Source organism: Corvus kubaryi, unplaced genomic scaffold, assembly GCF_017639235.1.
Source record: "Corvus kubaryi isolate FWS band 111438036 unplaced genomic scaffold, C.kubaryi_AGA036_p1.0 split3-131, whole genome shotgun sequence".
Taxonomy (NCBI): Eukaryota; Metazoa; Chordata; class Aves; order Passeriformes; family Corvidae; genus Corvus; species Corvus kubaryi.
In genome coordinates this window covers 4,435,957-4,457,194 of record NW_024582083.1, presented here as the reverse complement: position 1 = coordinate 4,457,194, position 21,238 = coordinate 4,435,957, and the positions used below count along the sequence as shown (strand labels likewise).

The following is a 21,238-nucleotide window of genomic DNA, read 5'->3' as shown; positions in this document are numbered from 1 at the left end:
GGAAACATTCTGGCAGGAGTGAGGCTGCTCAAACCCTGCACTTCTCACTTCTCAGGAGCTGCAAGCAGTGAGTAGCCAAATTAGTTGTTTGTTAAGCTCGGATTTTGGTCTCTGACCCACTGATTGGGACTCTGAGTGGCATTCTGCAAGGAGAGCAGGGGTGATGGGGAGAGAAATTCTCTGTGTTACCAGTAAATTTGAAGGAAAAGCCCCCAGAAACTGATGATGCATGGCTTGGGTCAGGAATGGCCATTCTATGGTGGCAAGGAAAGAGATGAAGACCTGCATGGGCACATTTTTGAGACAATAGCTTGGTTGTTGAAACCTCCCAGGACAAAGTCATCTGCGAGGACACTGTGGTTAGCAAGGCTTCAGTGAAAACATTTTTTTTTAATTTCATAACACTTCATCATATAAAATGAATTTAAAATTGGTATTAGAATCCTAGAATCACAGAATGGCCTGAGTTGGGAGGGACCTTAAAGATCATCTAACTCCAGCTCCCCTGCCGTGGACAGGTACACCTTTCACCACACCAGGTTACTCAGAGCTACATCCAGCCTGCCCTTGAACAATTCCAGGGATGGGACATCCATAACTTCTCTGGGTGACCTATTCCAATGCCTCACCACCTTACAGTTCTGTATATAAGTGTGTTTACAGAAATGAGTTCTGTGAATTTCCCTTATCCTGAGCTGTTTCAGCTGTATTTGACACTGGATAAGGAAGTAGATGCAACCATACATGCCATTTTGTACCCTGGTAGTTGTTTGTGAGACAAGGAACAGTTTTGACTCAGGTGAGCTAGTTCTGAACTAACTGTTTTACTCACATAATGTTCAAAATCATTGAACTGAAAGGGGTTTTTTTGTTAGTTGGGGAGTCAGATAAGAATTTGTCAATTTCAGTTTATATAGTTTTGTATTTCTGCATTTAAGCATGTTTTACACTCTTACAGCCTGGTGATTTTTTGACTAGAGCAACAGTTTTGTAGTAAACTAGAGTCTCCAGCCAGTTGATGCATTTTGGACAAAGTGTACCTCTATATTTTGTGTCTCATACTGCCATCTAAGGGCCATGTAGGCTGAGAAGGTGGCTAAAGGTTCTTCAATACTCTTTTTTCTCCATACTGCCTTTCTCGTTGGGAAGTCAGCAATTCATGAATGAGAAAGGTGGGCAGGGGATAACACCAGTCCTTTGATGCAATATGTTTCATCTGAGAGAAACAGAGGAATCTTCCTGATAAGTGATAAATTGGAATGTAAATTTCAGTCATTTGGAAAACTGTAATTGCAATGATTTTATGTAAAGGCCAGCAATACAAGAAAGCAAGATTACAGGATTTGAGGCTACTCCTGAAACAGCAAGGGAGTGTGAGGTTTAGATTCTTCAGGGTACCAAAGTCCTCGTGCCCTACTGATTTAAAGATTAGTGCTTTATAATAGAATTTGCTTATTAAGATTCTAGTACCATAGAAAGGTACTAAATAACAGTAATTAGTTTCTTGGTTTGGTGGTTTTTTGGGTTTTTTTAACTGGTTTTGCATTTCTGGGTGTTTTGATTTTCTGGGACTAAGGGAACATGGGAAAAACTTGGTGTTACTGTAAGAGTATGTGATATTAAATAACATGAACATCATTTAAATGTTTGGAGGTTTAAGCATTCAAAATTTTATCACAAAAACTTATCTTTCCAGGATAAAAAAGCTTTTTTTTTTTTTATAATCTGCAAGCTGTGTTTGTATAGACTTAATTCTATAGCTCCTTTCTCACACAGATGTTTTGAACTACAAGGGTGATAAAGAAGCGGTGGAAGAAGCAAAAGGTTTATTTGTCAATATACTACTGTTGGCACTGACTGACAGAAGCAGTTTTTATAATGAGGACCCCTTTGAGCACAACTTTATTTTACAATGTATGAGTTGCTTTTCAGGCTAGTTTCCAGCAAACCTTGTGTACTAGAGAAAGTAATTAATCTTGCATGTTACTTTGACAGGCTCATGCAAGCAAAGACCTGGAAGAGCAGTTGCGGTCTGTGTCCAGTGTGGATGAACTCATGACAGTACTTTATCCAGAATACTGGAAAATGTTCAAATGTCAGTTGAGGAGAGGAGGTTGGCAACACAACAGGGAACACTCCAGCTTTGACACAAGATCAGATGATTCCCTGAAATTTGCCGCAGCACACTATAATGCAGAGATCCTGAAAAGTAAGTACAGGACACAATCCACGTTCCAACACACAATAAATTAAAATCTGAAGGCTTTTCAGTTGTGTCAAAAATATTTTAAAAGCTAAGCATTGTCAGTAAACCAACCTCAGCAGTTTGATAGGATGTGTTGTCTATAATATAAAATCTTTGATAGTCAGCCTTTCAATGGAACAAATCACTGAGCAGACATATTCTAGGTATGTCCATTGTAAGAAAGTTGCTTTCTCAGCTCAGTAAATAGGGAAAGTGAAGTGCTTGTCTTCAAGTATAAGGAATCCTACTTTGTAGAGGCTGTAACGATTTTGCAGAAAGAAAAGAGGATGCTAATAGTTGGACTCATTGAACTGTTTCTTCTCATTTTCTGCAATTGCATCATGGCTGGTAATGCTTTCTTCTCTTACGAATTATGGCTCTGGAATGCCAAATAATCCACTTGTAACTTTTTCCTGTTACAAGAGGATAGTTGTAATGGTGTTATGATAAAACAAGCAAAACAGCTTTCAAACCAATGTGTTTGAATACCTTTCAGTGTTTCAGATAACTTGGGCAAAAATATATTAGCTTACAATTTAAGCAAATTCTTGTAGGCAGAGAAATGCAGGATTTATAGCAGGAGGTGTATTTTTTGACATGATATTGGAAATTGTGTGCCTTAATGGAGACTTCAAAGTACACATAGGGCAGGATTTCCATTTTTGTTGAATAGCCTACCAAATTCTAGTGCCAAAAGGGAATAAAGGGACCTGTACAGCCACAAGTCCCAGGGCTGTTTAGCTCAATATTATATTTGGTAAGAGGCTGTATAACATGATACAAAGTCTTTGGCCCAATTTATGTGGATAATCTGGGCACAAAAATCATCCATCAGATTAAATAACATGCTGTACATAATTGCTAAATAGTAATCTTTTCTGTTAAATTATACCCTTCTAGTTAACAAACTTAACATGTATTCAAATGAATTTCACAGTAAGTGTATAAAATCTAACATTTCTAATATATCACATCCAAGTGAAGTACTTTGTAGGGCTGGTTAAAATAACTTTGCAGAGGTGTGCAGTACTAAAGTGCAGACTTTACTCACGATAGGACTTGCCCCAGGCAAAGGAGAAAGGTAATAATTTTAAACTAAAGAAAATAGATTCACAACAGATAAAAGGAAGAAATTTTTTACTATAAGCATGGTGAACTACTGGAACAGGTTGCCCAGTAAGGTGGCAGATGCTCCATCCCTGGAAACATTCAAGGTCCTTCAAGTTTGAGTGGGGCTCTGAGCAGCCTGATCTGGTTGAAGATGTCCTTGCTCATTACAAGGGGGTTGGACTAGATGACAGGTGAACTTTAAAGGTCCTTTCCAACACAAGCCAGGCTATGATTCTGTACTCTGAGGTCTCCCCCTGCCTGTTAGGTTCCATTTTAGCTCCACTGTGACTTTTCCTCTGCTCCATAACAGTATGTCATGTCCCTATGAAGAAGAAAATTCAGCTAGAAGGTAACATAGAGAGATGTGTATTTCACTGACTGAAGGGTGTGACTCTAGCAGTTCATATTCTGGTTTTGAGGTTTAAAAAGGAATCCTAATTTACTGCAGGACAGTTTTGGTTTTAAACAGTTACTTTATAACGTATGAAATTCCCTGTAACTTGGCAGGTATTGATACTGAATGGAGAAAAACTCAGTGCATGCCACGTGAAGTGTGTGTGGATGTGGGAAAAGAGTTTGGAGCAACTACAAACACCTTCTTTAAACCCCCATGTGTATCAATCTACAGATGTGGAGGTTGCTGCAATAGTGAAGGACTTCAGTGTATGAATATCAGCACAAATTACATCAGCAAGACAGTAAGTTCTCACTCTTTTATTACAGTTAACATCCTCCTTGCAAATACATTTGTGTTCATGCATATTTTAAACCTTCTTATTGCTACTGTGACAAAGGAAATAGTTGATTCCAGAATACATGGGTAAAACAGATGAAGAGACTACTGCCTGGAAAAAATGTATTTAGCACTCTTTCCCCCAGAATAATTTTATTTTTTAGGGAAGAAAAATGGGACATTATTATGTCCCATTCTCAGTTTTGACATTATCCATGAAACTTAATTCCCTCTCTTTTTTTTTCATCTACCATATGCCTGTATGAGGCAAGTACTTTATGGAAAAGTAGCCTGTAATCTTATTGGTGTAGACTGCTGTAGGACATGTGCAGGAAGGTTGCATGTTTTAAATAAAGTCTTTTAGGAACTGCATTTTAGTATATTAAGAGATATTAGCATTATGTAACCATTTGTTTTGTTGTAATGCATCTTCTTCAAGTCCAGGGCTAGTGATCAGGTAGGAGTGTGCAGAGATCATGCATTGAGCCTGTGAGCTGCCTTCAAAGAAGCATATGCTGCATTATTCTAAGAAGATACAGGAATTCTCACAACTGTCTTTCAACATTTCCCTCAAAAGTCCTGTAAAAATAGTCATACTTACAAGAATTTCCTAGGGTATTTTCCTATTATAGTATTTGGTAGGGTTTTTTTTTTTTTTCATTGGGGGCTTTTTCACTTTTTAGTGTAAATTTTGCTTCCTTTTTCAACAGGATGCATCTAGCTGAAGATGCAGTACATATTTATAATGAAGACCAAAACTGCATAGCCAGTTATAAAATTGTAGCCCTTAGAAATGTCACTCCTTTATCATAAAACTTCTTAGTGCTCTGAGCCTTTTTAGGGGGGAATTAGGAAAAGGGAATGTAAAGAAAACAGCAAAACCCACTAATTTTTAGAGTGCATTTAGAATTCTGCCCTCATTTCTCAACAGATCTGTCTATCCGAAATGGTATATCCTTCCAAGAGTTTTCAAAAATAAATTTAGTCTAGTGGTAGACAAGCACACAGCACAGGGGTAATGTAACTCAAATAGCTTAAATGAGGACAAGTACAACACTGACTTTGTTAAAGCCCTATTGTTTTTCTCATTATTAGGTGAAACCATTGTCTCAACTCCAGTTGCTTGAAAGATGCAAATGTCATTTTCATTTTAAAACCCAAGAAATAAAACTTTTTTTTTTCACATGTATTGGTAAAGCTTAGCTTACCGAAATAAAGGATTGTCTAGTCACAGAGAGAGTTGTTCCATGTAACACAGATTTCCTAGTTTTTGAGTGCTATGTCAGTTTGGAGTAAATCATATCTTTCTTTTCATCTTAGTGTTCACATCCATTGGGTGAAGTAATTTTTTTACCCAGTAGAAAATGTTTAGCACTGAGTTTCCTTTTGGAGTTCTTCGTGTTATTGGTGATGATATGACGTAAGAGTAGTTAAAAATTTGAGAGACTCTGAAAAGGAAAATCTTAAAGGTCTTCTTAAAAGGAAAAAGGAAGCAATGACACTGCTTTATTTTCTTACTTATTCTGTAAAAGCAAGCAATTTTATCTCTGAGTTTTGTCTTGCTTCTGCTTTCCAGTTTTATCTGGTCCTTGACAGAATGCAGTTTTAAAAAACCCTTAATAAAGGAACAGACTTATAGCTATATCTCTTCATCTGTCACTATCTCAATTTTTTTAAAATTATGTGACCACAGTATACCCCATATCAAATGAGAATTAGGAAGAAAAAAAAGTATTGGATTCAAGACCTTCTGTGGCATTTAGGTACCCTACACATCTATTTTCACCACAGTTTCTTTATTTTCTGAAGGAAATGAGAACAAATAGGTTTTTTTCATAATTCACCAATTTTTAGCTTTATTTTTTGTGGATAAACTCCATAAGATAACTTCATACTGTTCACCCTGCAGAAAAAGTGCTTAATGGGAAACTAATTTTTCAGCTGGAGTTCTTACTGTGAGGGCAAGCTCTAGCATTGGTTCCAGACATTAAAATATAAAGAAAGCTGATATCAGCTTTCATCAAAATTAATTAAAAATAAAAGAACTCAGCACAAAAATTATTTTTATAGGGGGAAATCATTAATTTCTAGGAGGAGGGACTAGGTCAGATGTTCCCAGATTGCTTTGTGGAACGCAGCGGTGGTCCAGAACGAGGTCAATAGTTCTCTAATTCAGGCTGTGTTCATCCTTTCTAGGTACTAAACTTTATTGAGAGAAAAGTAGAAAAGTATTCTGCTTTGTTTTTAATACAATTTTTTCCCCAAAACCTGTTTTTGTAGTTGCTAAGGGATGTTTATACAACCAGGATTGAGATCTGAGACAACTTCTTAATTAAGATACAGTACAAGGTCTATGACTTTGAAGACTCCCTAGGCTAACTCACAAACTGCAGTAGATCTTCTCCTGAGTGCAGTAGCCAAGTCTGTAGGTGGTGACTTGTCTAGTGAGGATCTGTGGGAAATGTGGCTGGTTGGCTTTTTGTTTTGTGGTGTGGTTGTGTTGGGTTTTTTCTCTAATTCGTTATTAAACAGCTGTTCTCTGTTTCCATGGCACAAATAATTCAACAGTGGTTACAAAGATTATGGAACCACCTGGTGCTGCTCTAGCCTGTCCCTGAGCAGCACTTTTTTATGCCCCACCTATAGCCACTTGCTTATAGGTTGAAGGGAAGTAGAAAGCAGATGTCAAAGAGCTCTCATCCCATTCTCCCTCTTGGCTGTCAGAAAGGACATTTTTTTGGCTTCTTTCAGATCACTTGTTGTAAAGGTCCTAAATCATCTTGTTTCACAGTTACAGTTACAGTCCCTCAAGGGAAAACATCTATCCAAGCAGATCAAAATTAGATTTAGAGGAGATTTTCTCACAGGAAACAAGTTAACAGCTTGAAATTTGCCCAGTTTGGGATGTGCATGGTGTTCTTTTTCACAATTCAGAGATATGCCACAAGAATATTCAGTTGTTTTGAACATTACCATTTCTACCTTTTCCCATGCATTTTTCTGTTAGACTGATTATTGTAGTGATATAGTAGGTACTATTAATAGTGGGAGATACATAAGTTCCAAATGTTTTTTGTTAATATTTCTGGGAAAAGAAAGGGATTAAAATAGAAAAAAATAGAAAAAGGAACACAAGCAGATTAAATAAATATGAATTTATTATATCAAATACCTGTTGTTATATCCCACGTAAGCTTTGAAAGTTAGATAGTAAAATAATGATGATGTTCCATTTCTCAAATAGTTTATTTTCATTCTTTTCAATATAGGATGTTTAGTTTTAAAATCAGTCTCATGTCCTTAGCTTAAAAACCCCTCTAGACACACTGTACTCTGTTACACTGGTTATATTTGGCTGGCCTTACTGGCACTTTCTAAAGTGCAAAGATCACAAGTGATGGAAACTTAGACTCAATCAATTTAAGGGAAACATGCCAAAATAAACCACAGTCCATCAGAAGAACATAGTGTAGTTAATGTAAATCTTGGGAAAAAAACATACATAAATCCTGCATTTGAAAAGTATCTAGAATGATGGCCTTCCCACGTAACAACAGTTTTGATATATTTCAGAAGTCAGTGAGCATAATAATAATTTTATGTGTGCTGATACAATGGATACTGGCACATATGGTGACAGTGCTGAATAAATTAATTTAGCCACTGAAGCAAATAAATCCTCTGTATAAAAATCTGCAGTTTTCTGGAAAGTATGGCATGAGGTCCTTCTAGTATAAAGAAGAAGCTATCAATGCCACGGATCTAAATTACATGCCTTTTGGGGCTTAAAGTGACCTGGTCTAGGGAAAGGTGTCCCTGCCTGTGGCAGAGGGGTTCTACTTAAATGATCTCTAAGGTCCTTTCCAACCCAAACAATTCTATGATTCTAAGGATCAGTGAGAAGGAATATATGGAAAATTGCATTTTCAGGAGTTCTGATAGTGCTTTTTGTCAACACATTCAGAGATACCCATGTTCTGTCAGGTTTTTTTTTTTTTTTTTTTTAAAGTTTAAAAACATACTAAGTTGTAGGTTGTGGACAGTACTTGAAAGAGAAATCCTAAAAAGGGTGAGAAAGACTGGAAGACCTGCCATCTGGCTTTCTATGACAAAACAGCCTTAGACTGGCTGAATGGAAGGTGTTGAGTTCTTATTCAATGCATTATTTATTTATGGCTTTCAACTGTTCTTCATCTACACAGAGCTTCTGTTAGTATGTGTTGCACTCTGATCAGTAACAGTGTGTTACTGATTTATGTTTACAGTTAGCAGCTTCTCTGGAGGAGGACAGAGCTTTGTGATTTTGTATGGGTTTTTTTGTTTTTTCTTATATATAATACTCTTTAGTTATACAATCACTTATTGCTTCTGTTGTTACTTTCCACTGTTTTCCTGACAATGCAGTGTTGGTGGCAGAAAGGTACAGAACAGCAAGTTGAATTTATTTTTTTATTTGCCTCTGACTGGAGTAATACTCATTTAATGTATTTTAATTTGCTGTTTCATTTATTATAATAGCATTTTTCAGAACAATAAAAGCTCTACACTTTGAAAAACTGCTCTAATCCCTTCTGCTATCAGATCTTATGTTCTTCTGGGGACTGAAGCTCATTCTTTGTAGTCTTTGGGACTGGATGTCTGTCTTTAGGCATCGGTACATGAAGGAAATGGCTTTTCCCTTTTGCCTGTAGAGTGAATTAGTCTGTTTTTTATTATAATTTAAAGTTGGAAAGGAAGAGAAGATTTGGGCTTCTAAGAATGCAGTAAAACCAATCTTTTAGAGAATGAGGGATCAAACAGAAATATAAGCCATTTGGTCTCCAGGAAGTGTTACCCATTTGGGCCATGTGGGTACCAGCAACAGTAGCCATAGTAGCCAGAATGTTGCCAGAAAAAGAATTGAGAACCAACCTCGTACTGGTTATGAGGCATTTTTCACAGACATATCCTTTCTAGGTACTGACATTTGGCTGTTAAATGTTGCCAAACATGCCCCATAGTGAAAGCAGATGTTGAGTTTATTGTTCTGTTGGATGAGGAAGGTGAGCAAAAAAAAATTGTAGATGTTATCAAAACCATAAAGCATTGTTTATGGTCAGGTTTTACCTAATCTGAAATGTTTTCTTTAGATGACGATTCAAACACAACTGTTGCATGTTAAGAGTTTACACTTAAATAGCTTCATTGAATTTAGAGATGCTGCTATCACATCTGAGAGCAGAATATAGATTTTCTTTAGGATGAGTCTTATTTTCAACTGATAGAGATAATTTAAACTGAACTATTCGCAGCACTAAATACCTTTTCTGTAACAGACTACTTTTCAATAATTTGAAACCTCTTGTGAAACCTCTTTATATATTTTCGTTATTGGAAGAGAGGAATAAATATTCATATAGTATCCCAACAACATGTGCTGGCAAAAGTGAAGGAAGAACAAATCAATAATTCCAACACCAGTATTTAAATTCCAGCACTTCCATTAATGAAGATGGGTCTGTTTTCTATTCTTTTTCAAAATGTTAGTTCATGTCTTGTCTTAAGCACTTTACAAGAGTGGGGACTAGGAATATAACACTATGTATAATATAATCTCTAATACAAATAGTTGAGTTATAAATATAATGTATATAGATAAAAATACAATAGTTGGCTTAGTTTTTTTGACTTTATGTATCAACAATAGCAACTCTCAGGTGATGTAAAATACATTATTATTAAGAGAATTTATTTGAACAACTGAAGGTAATTCAAGGAGGTCAAGGAAGCTACCTTTACATTGTTTAACTAGACCTTTTTCTCATTGTACCACTGAAGTGTTGATGGGAATAGTTGTTAGCAATATTTGTCTCCAAACCTTTCACAGTTTTAATGGAAGGATAAATGTAAATTAAGATTAATTCATGTTCACCATCACTTCCACCCGTGATTGATCCATCTCAGCTGTTTTTGTGAAATTTCCCTCAGTGATCTCCTGAAGCTGAACAGGACAGTTGGGCAGGGACCTACCTCTTTTAGGTGGTTTGGAAATGTAGCAATAGTCCTATGCTGCCATCTTCAGTGGTCTGGAGTCTGCTATGCTTTGCAGCATAGCAAACTGGCCTACTGCAAGAATAGACAAAGAATATGCACTTGTTTTCCAGCTGCAGTTAGGCTCATTCAAAGACTCATACTTATTCTATTTTCTAAGATTTATCAGTTCTTGCTGCAGTGGGTTTTTGTTTCAGCTTCAGAAAAGCAAGTTCATACTGTCGTGAGAGTACAGAAAACAGGATTTTCTTTACATGTGTAATATTGTAATTAAGTTCATACTCTTTGTTCTGCCCATCAATTCATATATATCTTCTAAGAATCAGCTTTCTAAGCAGGTATTTAAGATAGTAAAAGCTTGTCCATTTGTAGGTTTCTGGCTGTCCAGATTGTCAGAGGTCTCAACAGCAGTGCAGAAAAGTACAACTTGTTAAAAAAAAAAAAAAAAAGTCTTGCATATGTAGGTGAGTTTTGTCCTCTGATTAAAGATCAGTAGTAAAAAACATGTTCAAAGAACTCAAGCATGTATTTGTCTTAAGTATATACTGTATGCAGAAATTAAAGCTATTTTCATAAACACAGTCCTTTTTGTCTTTATCTACAACACCACCTTCCTCCTCTCCAATTTCCTAGCTTGTGCATTATAATTTATGATGGCCTTCAAATAGATGGATATTTTTAAAAGAAATAAGTACATAAAGCAATTGTCATATATCAGTACAAAAATGAAACCTCTGTGTTATGATTATTGCTCTTCTTGCCAGAGGCATCTCGGCGTTTTGTGATTAATTTAAAGGGAATTTTATAATACATCAGGGAAATGGAGCCACATTGGTGTAAAAGGCAAAAGGGATTGTAAGTATAATCAAAAAGTTGATTAGAAAGTCTCTTTCCAGAAGACTGTGTTGAACTTAGTGAAAACTCAGTAGGTATGCCTGGTGGCAATTAGGCATTAATTTTTTCGGTTACCCCAGGACAGTACCAAACTTCAAACTAGACATGGACTTGTGGCCTTATCATATTAATGACTCAAGACCAAAATTTTAAGAAGTGCTACTTGTTTTGCAGCTGGAACAAGAATCCAAAACAAAAAATCTGAACTTAAACTCGTGATAGGTTTTTCGTATGTCCTTATATTTTGCTTAGTTGGACCATTAGTGATCTTTGTAAGAAGATTCTTGCTTTGCCTTTTGTAGCTGTTTGAGATCACGGTGCCTCTGTCTCACGGCCCCAAGCCCGTCACAGTCAGTTTTGCCAACCACACGTCCTGCCGGTGCATGTCCAAGCTGGATGTTTACAGACAAGTCCACTCTATCATAAGACGTTCCTTGCCAGCAGCACAAACTCAGTAAGTATAAGCTTGTCTTTCCTTTCACGTTATGAGCAAGCCTATATGATCAGATTTAAAATACTGCTGGGCAGGTTGCACAGTTAGGATAGGTGATCTATACATAGCAGTAGCAGAACGCATTCTGCAAGGGAGCTGCCATTATTTTACACAAAGAGAATGTTACTAAATTACCTTTTTACCCATTAGATAAACTGAAGTGAGATGATTTAAAACTGAAGAACAATGTGTGTGGGATTTTCTTGATGTATAAATATTTAGGAGGTCAAAAATACATAATAGACTAACAGTTGCTTTAAGGAAGAATCAATAACTAGAAGCTGGACTGGAATTAATTGTTGACATTTTTAATAAGGTGAGTGAATAGAGCAAATTTCTCTGAGGTGTTAAGCATTTTCCTCAGTGGTTTCATTCAGTTTAAGTCTGGATGTTTTCTGACACATAGATTATATTCTATTTGAGTTCAACTGATTTAATTTGTTTGTCAAAGCATGGATCATAAACAGTGGCTTGGAAGTAAATCTATTGATAATTAGTTTAATTACATAATTAACAGATTATAAAGAGTCAATAAAAACCCAAGAGTTAATAATAAAGTCAAAGGATGTTGGCTCTCTCTAGCTTCTCAGTATTTCTAGACTAAGAGCTGTTGTAATGACCAGGGCAAGAGTTTATTCTAGCCAGGAAACAGCTACCTGTAGTTGAGGGAGGTGAGAGTACAGACACCAGACTTGAACCAGCATTCACAGGTCGCTGTTTCTCCTGTGACTACGGAATCATGCTTCAACAAAGGTAAGACGACACAGTAATAGATCAGAATATATAAAGGTCTCCTCTACTGTTACATACTGTCTTTAAGTTCAGAATCTATGGCTTTGTACAATAAAACAGGCAGGAGGCTTTGGTTTGTTGTTGTGTAGCTTGACTTGGTTGGTTTGGGTTTTTTTAACAGAACACAATAATATGTCTGTAAATTATCCATACTATTTCTCAAACAGAATCAGGAGGCAGGCTAAAGGAAACATATGCCAAGTGAGGCAGCAAGAGTGAGACCATTAGTGGAATGAAATCAGGAAACACAAGTTTGATAAAACATGAGGGGAAGCAGGGTGATGTTAAACTACAGCAGTCTGTACAAGCAGAGTGATTTAGTGTGCTGAAGGGGAGGGGTGTACTTGAATGATGATCATGGAAGAATGTCCCAGCACCTGCATTTTTGAATGTGTGAGTAATGGTGCTCAGGGGAATGAAAAGTGCATCAAATGAGTAATGTAGGTGTTGTCTTAACAGATTAGTAGGATTTTAGAAATACTACAGGAACGATGAATAAATGACACAGCCCGGATACAAGAAGTTAGGCTTGACTTGTTCAAAGATGTAATGTCAGCTGTGGTGATAAAGAAATTGCAAGAGATGAAGATGAGATAATACACATAAATATTCTATCAGTGATTCACCAGATAGCTCAGTTCACTCATTCTTTAAAAAGGCAACAGCTGCTGCCTTTGGATTTTTTTGCTTTCTTTGGTTTCCACTACCTTGGCTACAAACTGTAGCAGAAAAAGAGGACTAAAGTGTTAACTTGTATATTGCCTTTATTTTTAAAGGCAGCGCTGCTAAAGTTCAAATCTTTAGGTTCAAGAAAGCTCACCAGAATCTGAGTGACTAATGAGAAAGTGTCAGCTAATGGCACATAAATTTCACATAAACTGGAATGGAATCTGATAAACTGATTTTTTTTTTTTTTTAAGTTTTGTCTACAGCATTCATTATAAAATTTATCTGCTGTCTTTTGATATCCTAAGTTTGAAAACATTTTTGTACTTAAAACAACACATAAAATGATGCGTTACATGCAGTATTTGGCATGCAAAAATGTTTTATACTCCTGTTTTCTACCTGAGGCTTATGTTCTAGGGCTGTTTCCAAACTACATTAGCAAAGTACAAATATAAGTTTCTAGAGGTTAGAGCTGAAACTTGAAATGTGAGAAAGTTTCTTCAATAAATGGTTGAAAATCTCTGTAGTGGGGAGAACCTTTAGTAACAGATTTGACAGGAATAAAAAAAAAGATTATGAATGAACTGACATTCTTAGAAAGATATTTGCAATGGAGAGAAACTAAAGCAATCAACAGCTAGAATTGATTTATTTTTTTTTCTCCTTGAGTTCTTATGGTAGTAAATCAACAGCATTTTTTAATTTCACAGGTGTCATGTGGCAAACAAGACCTGTCCAAAAAATCATATTTGGAATAATCAAATTTGCAGATGTTTGTCACAGCATGATTTTGGTTTCTCTTCTCACCTTGGAGATTCTGGTAAGCACTTTTTCTGAAAGGATTTAGTGTAGTTCTATGTTTAGATTCACCTAAAGACAAAGAAGTAGTAGCAATTATTTGTGTCTTTTTCTGTATCAATACTACTACTGGTTGTTGCCTGTCTTTTTACATATGCTTGTTTTTGAAACACCGTAAAAGGTATGGATTTGCTCATTTCTTCCCATAAAAATAGGTGTGAGAGTAGACACAAAATTCTGGTAATAGTGTGATTTCTCTGCTGCTTTTGTAGACACATCTGAAGGATTCCATATTTGTGGACCAAATAAAGAGCTGGATGAAGAAACCTGTCAATGTGTCTGCAAAGGAGGCGTGCGGCCCTCAAGCTGTGGACCTCACAAAGAATTGGACAGATCATCATGTCAGTGCATGTGCAAAAACAAACTTATCCCTGCTTCCTGTGGGCCCAACAAGGAATTTGATGAAGAAAAGTGCCAGTGTGTATGTAAAAAGAGCTGTCCTAGACATCAGCCACTAAATCCTGCAAAATGCATCTGTGAATGTATAGAATCTCCCAATAAATGCTTCTTGAAAGGAAAAAGGTTCCATCACCAGACATGCAGGTAAAACCTCAGTATTAATTTCTTTTAGTGTGTTCAAGGCATAAAATTTTGGGTTGTGACATTAGCTGTCTTGTTCAATTGCTTTGTAACAGTCTTAAGTAAACAGTAAGTCTGTCTTCAGTTTTATCTTCTGTGACGTCGATAATCTCTAAGAGGAAGCTACTAGGCATAATAAGTATTTAAACCATGTTTAGTTTTTAGTACTCTTACTACTACTTCATGGGACTTATTTCCTTTTGGTGAAAATGAACCCTAAGTTCAATCTCCCTATATCTTATGGTATTTAAAATCCTACTCTGTTTTTCCCCATGAACTGAATATTGCAATTCAAGTAACTCAAATATTGAAATAACTCAAATATTCCTAATTAGATTTCAGGGTGTAATTCTGGAGATAACATCATTCATTTCCACTTCCTAAATTTTGGAGTCACCCAGCTCTGGGTGATTTTTGTGAAAAGTAGACATGTATAACTATAAAACAGACTTCCCAGATCACCATTTAAAATAAAACTTAGGAAGAAAAGTCTGCAGTTTCTTTATATACCCTAGGGCCTTTTCTTTCCATACACCCATAGCATTAGCAGTCTATATACATAAATGTGAATGACTTTAGGTTCTGAGAAACAACCAGCATTATTTCTGCTTTGTATATTATGTGAGGAAAGCTTTCCTGTAAAATTCTCTTGTAAATTTCTTAAATTCATTAATTAAATTAATTTAAAAAATACTTAAGCAATGCCATTTGGAGAAGAAGGATCACTTATTTCTAGTATAGGGGAATTATTTCTATTACATGAATGACAACAATTCATGCACTGCAAATGGAAAATAGCAAATTAGGACATTTAAATGTCTGTAGTAACCTGATGCTTTATCAAAAATAACACATTTAATTTAACATGTAATTATTTGGGATAAATATATTTCTAGATATATAGACATCATTTCATCTTTATAATGAAAAAATGTCACATATAAGTAGTGATATTTCCACTGAAGTCTTTGAAATGGGGGAAAAGATGACTGGCATTACTTGTTTTCCAATATTTGGCCTTTGAAGTGAAATAGAAGAGCTGTTAGAAACATCAGAAACTAATTTTTCTCTATAATTCAACTCACATCATTTCAATTTTATGTTTGCAGAGGAAAAGAAACCAGCCTGGTTACATAAGCTCTACATTTTACAAAGCCTTTACACTATAGGTGTCACTTCCAGCAGTGCTACAAATATAAACCACGTACATTTTAAAAGAACATGCACAACTGGAGAAGTTAAGAAATGTCATAATAAATATCCAATGTTGATTTCAATGTGTCTGTTGATTTAAAGACTTAGTATTTGAAGGAGGAAATTGAGTTCAGCCTTTCTCTGTTGTGGTTGAATACAGTAAAAAGTTTGAATCACTTTCTCACTTCCAAGGACAGTATGATATAGGGTGCTTCTACCTTTTTCTCTTTTCTGAGCTGTTTTTCTTTTGGTTTTGTGTGGGGAAAACCTTTATACCACTGGAACCAATAGTCCTGTAGATTTTAGCACTGCCAAGGAAAATAGAGGGAGCAACCTCTTCTCCTTAAGAAAAGACTTAGTGTAGGTTTCTCACATTTTGTCTCTGTCCAGCACAAGCTGTCTCTAAAAGGAAAAAATCCCTGCAACACCCTTTTTATCTCTGAAAGATCTCTTGCTGGTTTATAACAGCATCAATTATAAAATTGAATTTATATAATATATATATGAATTTTATAAATTTATAAAACATAAATAAATTTATAAAACAACTCTGCCTAGCTTTGTGCTAGATGTGTGAGCCCTAGACATGAACATAATCCTGTTGTCATGTCCTAGACAGCTCCCTGTGGAGACAAGTAATCCTTGTAGCTTCTGGTTTTGAAGCACTAATATCTTTATGCACTGTACCTAAAATGCCTCTACCTCTAGTATTACACCCTGCTTCAGATGAAAGTAATACAAAATCATTTACAAAGCAGAGGATGGGATGGAAAAAAAAAACCTTCAGGATACTGGCTTTTCAGGTGATTTATGCTATCAGCCCAAGACTTGTTTCATCTGTGGCCTTGCTAGGCTGCCCACAGTGACTATATGGGCATTCTGCAGCAAAAAATCACAATTATTGACCATAATGAGAAAGTTGCTTCTGATTTGCCCAGCACTAGGACTAGTGAGAGAACATCTGTCTGAGCTCCGGCGTGCTCAGATTATGCTCATTGAAACAGATCTCTGTCACATGAAAACACTCCATAAACAGCATTCAGACCAAATCTTTTGAAAGACCTTGTCTATTGTTCAGCAGTTTCCTAAGGAAACCACGTTTATGTAGTTACAATGAGTGCTGCTATTCACCCTGTGCTACCAGCTCTAAAATTTATTTTGGTCAGTTTTGGCTGGGCCAGATTACTAGGAACTTCATCTGCTAAGCACTTTAGAGGAGGAGAGGGACTTTCTTGCTCTTTTGAAATGTCCCAAATTAGGATAAGACTGAAGTAACCTGAGCTTGACTGCTGCTGGACACAAACTCATGTGGGAGAGGTGCTGTATAGCAATCTCAGCTGCAAATTGAAGTTCACAAGGAGGCATGAATCCTAAACAAAGTAAGCTCCTCATGCTTAGTGTTTACATGACTGCTTTTCATTGTGTACAGTCATAGGTGTGTGGAAGAGTTTAGCTTTGCATCTTTTTCTTCTTATTTCATTTTACTGTCATTCAGTACCTGAAATGGTCTGAACTTTCATGGCAGAGACAGCAAAAAGGTGAGTTCAGTGTTTCATCCACTGAATCTCTGTGGAGTACCTTTTGCCCAGAACAGACCTACTGCTGGTTGCCTATTCACTCACAAACCTTTTTGTTGCCTTTTACCACCGTGTCCAAACTTTAGGGGGAAAAGACAAGTAGGACTTTGAGAGATTCCCATGAGCTGCTACACTGATTTCAAATATCTATTGTGGCACAAAATAATGTTACTCCCTTAATTACAGAGATCACAGTGGTGAACTAATCAATGATAAATGACATTGAAAACACTGAACAAGATGTGACACTAGTTAATAAATGTCACATTTGCAGTCTTCCTCATTCCTTGTTGCTTTCCTCATAGCCAAATTCATTGGCTGAACTAGATGGTGTGAATTAGTGCAACTGTAGTGCAGACCTCATATCATAAATTATTGCAAAGTAGTAACTTAGTATCCAAAACAAGCACACTACATACTAACTTATTTGCAACAACAGTAAGAGTAGCCACAAGCCTGAAATAAGAATTACCTAGGGCAGAGGAGAGTGACATTGTGCAATTTAGCGTGCTGTATATATGTTAGTAACAGTTATTGTAACAGACCATAATATCAGTGTTTCAAAAACAGGTGCACATTATTTAAGTGCACATTATACAAGTTTTAAGTGTAACTATGGTGAAATTTAAGACATACACTTTTGTCTTTTGACTCCTTGCCAGTGTCTGAAAAAAATCCCAGACTTGTACTTTGTCTCCATTATACACCAGAAAGTATTTAGCATTGTTATTGTAAGGTTATTTTGGGTCAAGTTCTTGTTTTAATAGAAAAATTAAATAGGAAAAGGAAGGGTTCAGGGACAACCAGAGATATTATCTTTGTATAAGTTGTATTTTTCAGTCAAGGAATTGGTGAGGAAAAATTCTGGTGCTGCATAGGTAGATGTGATTTGTGGTTCAATGCTGTATTTCTGCAAAACTTATTTTAATCAGGTAGGCACTAATTCTGTCCTTTTTCCATTAAGTTTTATCAGAAACATGATAAATAGGCTCTGATTTTTCTTCAGAATGCACGCAGATGCAATATGAATGTAGATATATTCCCACTGGCCTCAGAGACTGGCTGTGGGAATTTGCAACTTGAAAGGAAGTATGTTCTCATTTTCAAGACCAGAGTCACAGTGTAACATATGTAGACAAACCTCTCTCAGGCTTATTGCAGTAACCAATAAGGTGAGAAACAGTCCTGGGTAGGAGGATGATAGATTTGATTATCATCTAATTCTAGATTACCACCTCCAATTTGCAGCATGCAGTAGGTTATAACAAGCCAATTTGAGTACAGAAATATATCCTATTTTCAAAACAAAATTTAAAAACATATTACTCAAGATTAGAATGTGGCTGTAACCAACAGTGTGGTAAAAAAGATCCATGTGTATCCATTGCAATAGAATAATTTCTCTTCAGTATAATTAATTATTATTTCATTGTATTTTGCGAAGATTAGTCTGACTAAAATTGTTGCAAGAACATAAAAAGTTAAAACATATATACTTGTAGGAATTAAATATCCCATTGAGAAATGGCAAAGTGAAGGCACACGGATTTCTGCCCCAGGTAAATATAAATGATTGTGTTATATTAATGTCCACTTTTTGTTTTCCTTTCTTTAGTTGTTACAGACCTCCATGTACAGTGCGAACGAAACGCTGCGATGCTGGATTTTACTTCAGTGAAGAAGTGTGCCGCTGTGTACCTACATATTGGAAAAGACCGCTTATGAATTAGTGAAGAGAGCACTACTTGCTATGTTGGTGTACATTTTTCCATTAGAACAAAAGAACAACAGAAACTTTGATAATATTTGGAATTAAATGTTCACCAGAGACCCTGTGGGGCTTTCAGAGACAGACTTGTGCTTTTCTCAAGATGTGGAAAGCAAATGTAGAAAACAACTGGGGTTCGTGTTTTGTAAAGAACTCAATAAGGACTTATTTTCTGTCAATGACCAAACAGCCTAGGTTCTCCTTCTTGTGATTTTTTTTTTTAAGAGATAATGACTATATAATTTATTTCCACTAAAACCATCGTGCAGCATTTCTGTTTATAGCAGTAACAATTGTTAAAGCTCACTGTGATCAATATTTTTATATCATGCAAAGTATGTTTAAAATAAAATGGAAATTGTATTATATAATGGTGAGAATGTTTAATCATCTGCCTAAAAAGGAACTCAGATTCAACTCTATTTTCAGGGTTCTTAACAGGGGAAAAAGGCAATAAGGAGAAAGCACTTTTATGAGGGAAGACTGCAGACATTTTCTCATACCTGTTGTGTTTTCCATTTGGAATAGGGTTGTACGGAGGGTTTTGTGAGCCAGTGGTATTTCTGGCTCTAGAATGACAGTAGCAAAGAAGGTATAATTAATGACAGTGGGAACATTGGAGATTCTGTACATTGCCCAAGTATAAGGACTATGTTTAAAGCACAGTAGCAACTACTCACATTCCAATATATTCATCTCCTATTTTATTTCTTAGCAGCACTCCCAAGGAAAAGTATAAAATAATGTCTATTCAAGGTTATTGGTATGAAAGTGGAAATTCCAACACTGCTTTTTATTTAGTGTTATAGGCTACGTTATAAATTTTACAGTTAAATCATTCAAAATGCTTTGATGAGCTTAACTGAGTCAATCAGATCTCTTCATCAATGTATACAGATGCAAATATATTTTGAAGGGGAAAAAGTATGTATTCCAATGGGGACATGAAAGGACCAGTCTGCTGTGGATTGACACAGTCTCTACATTAAAAAAGTCTCTTTCAGAAAATGTGAAATCAAACACCTACAATTTTAAAAAAAGGTAAGATTTTTAACTTGGATGGGAAGAGCAATCTATTCAAAATTAAAATGTATCAGAAGTTGGAAGGAATTTCTTTACTTACGGAAACTTTATTGGGTGCAGAAGTGGAACAAGCAAAGCTGCAAAGCAAGATTTTTGTGACAGGAATGGTCAGATCTGTAAAAATAATTGTAGACATCAGTGCTGGATCTAAGCAGCTGTTCTTTAAAGAGTTATTAATGAAATATCATAGAAAGTTTGCCAGGAGGGGTTACTTTTCTAGATTTTTTGTATTTCATAGTTCCTAAAACTGAGTGAAAATTCCTGTTGATTACTCCATCCCCATCATGGGTTGATGCAGGCTAACAGGAGGAGAGATACTTTGAGACTTCACACTTTCCACTGTATGCCTGCTATGCTCAGTGTTCTTCCAAGAGGCCAGATATTTATTATCCAAATAGGATAACAGGGTAAAGTTTAGGTATGCAAATACTGAACAATGTCTTTATTACTATATTGCTTCAGCAATCAAATGTAGGTAGACATTTGGACAACAGTTTAACATTGATGCACAACTATAACAACTCACACTTCCCATCCAGTGGCATTATGTCATGCAAATTATGTCCAGTCATGCAAGTCATCAGTGTCTAAATTGGCAATGTCAACATAATAGCAAGAGGCTAATGATCAAACTTAATTCAGCATTCAAAAAAATCCAAACATCCTCTTCTGTAATTTAACTGCTTAAAGGAACTGTAGGTGAAGATTTTAAATTTCTATCCCAGCCCAATACAGAAGAGAGTCAGTGAAGAGAAGACAAACCAAATCTGGTACCAGGAACAGAGCCTAAGTAAGCAGGTATCTAACAGATAAAAAATATACTTGTGGTTACAAAGGAGGAGGGCATGAGTGAAGGCAGAAGAAAACCTACTTTCCATCAAATAATTCCATGTAGATTATAAAAAGTGCATGTTAAAATACTATCCAAATTAAAAAACCCAAACCTTATTAAACTGAGCAATGATCACATGTCTAAATTTTTTTAAAGGATTCATGAAAACAGCTAATAAACCCACTGTGGCTACTTGCATTTCTACCGAATGAGCATACCACACTCCAAGATGGTAAAACCCATCTGAGTAGGGAAGGGCAGACAGGAAGCTCGAAAATGAGACCAATGAACACGGAGCTTCGACTTTATCACAAACATCAGCATTTAATAAGACTTACTTTCTTGAATGCATGCTTTTTCTGTTTCTTAACTTTCCAAGCA

General features: G+C 36.0%; 1 protein-coding gene across 1 annotated transcript in view; it reads left to right on the top strand.

Annotated features, from left to right (window-relative positions):
• VEGFC (vascular endothelial growth factor C) overlaps nt 1-19,310 on the top strand; it is a 71,034-nt gene extending 51,724 nt beyond the window's left edge. The window contains exons 2-7 of the mRNA XM_042014952.1: nt 1,996-2,209; nt 3,863-4,053; nt 11,315-11,466; nt 13,677-13,786; nt 14,037-14,367; nt 18,790-19,310. Coding sequence (XP_041870886.1) covers nt 1,996-2,209; nt 3,863-4,053; nt 11,315-11,466; nt 13,677-13,786; nt 14,037-14,367; nt 18,790-18,904 — 1,113 coding nt within the window. The 3' untranslated portion in view covers nt 18,905-19,310. The remainder of the gene's footprint in view (nt 1-1,995; nt 2,210-3,862; nt 4,054-11,314; nt 11,467-13,676; nt 13,787-14,036; nt 14,368-18,789) is intronic.
• The last annotated feature ends 1,928 nt before the right edge of the window (nt 19,311-21,238 follow it).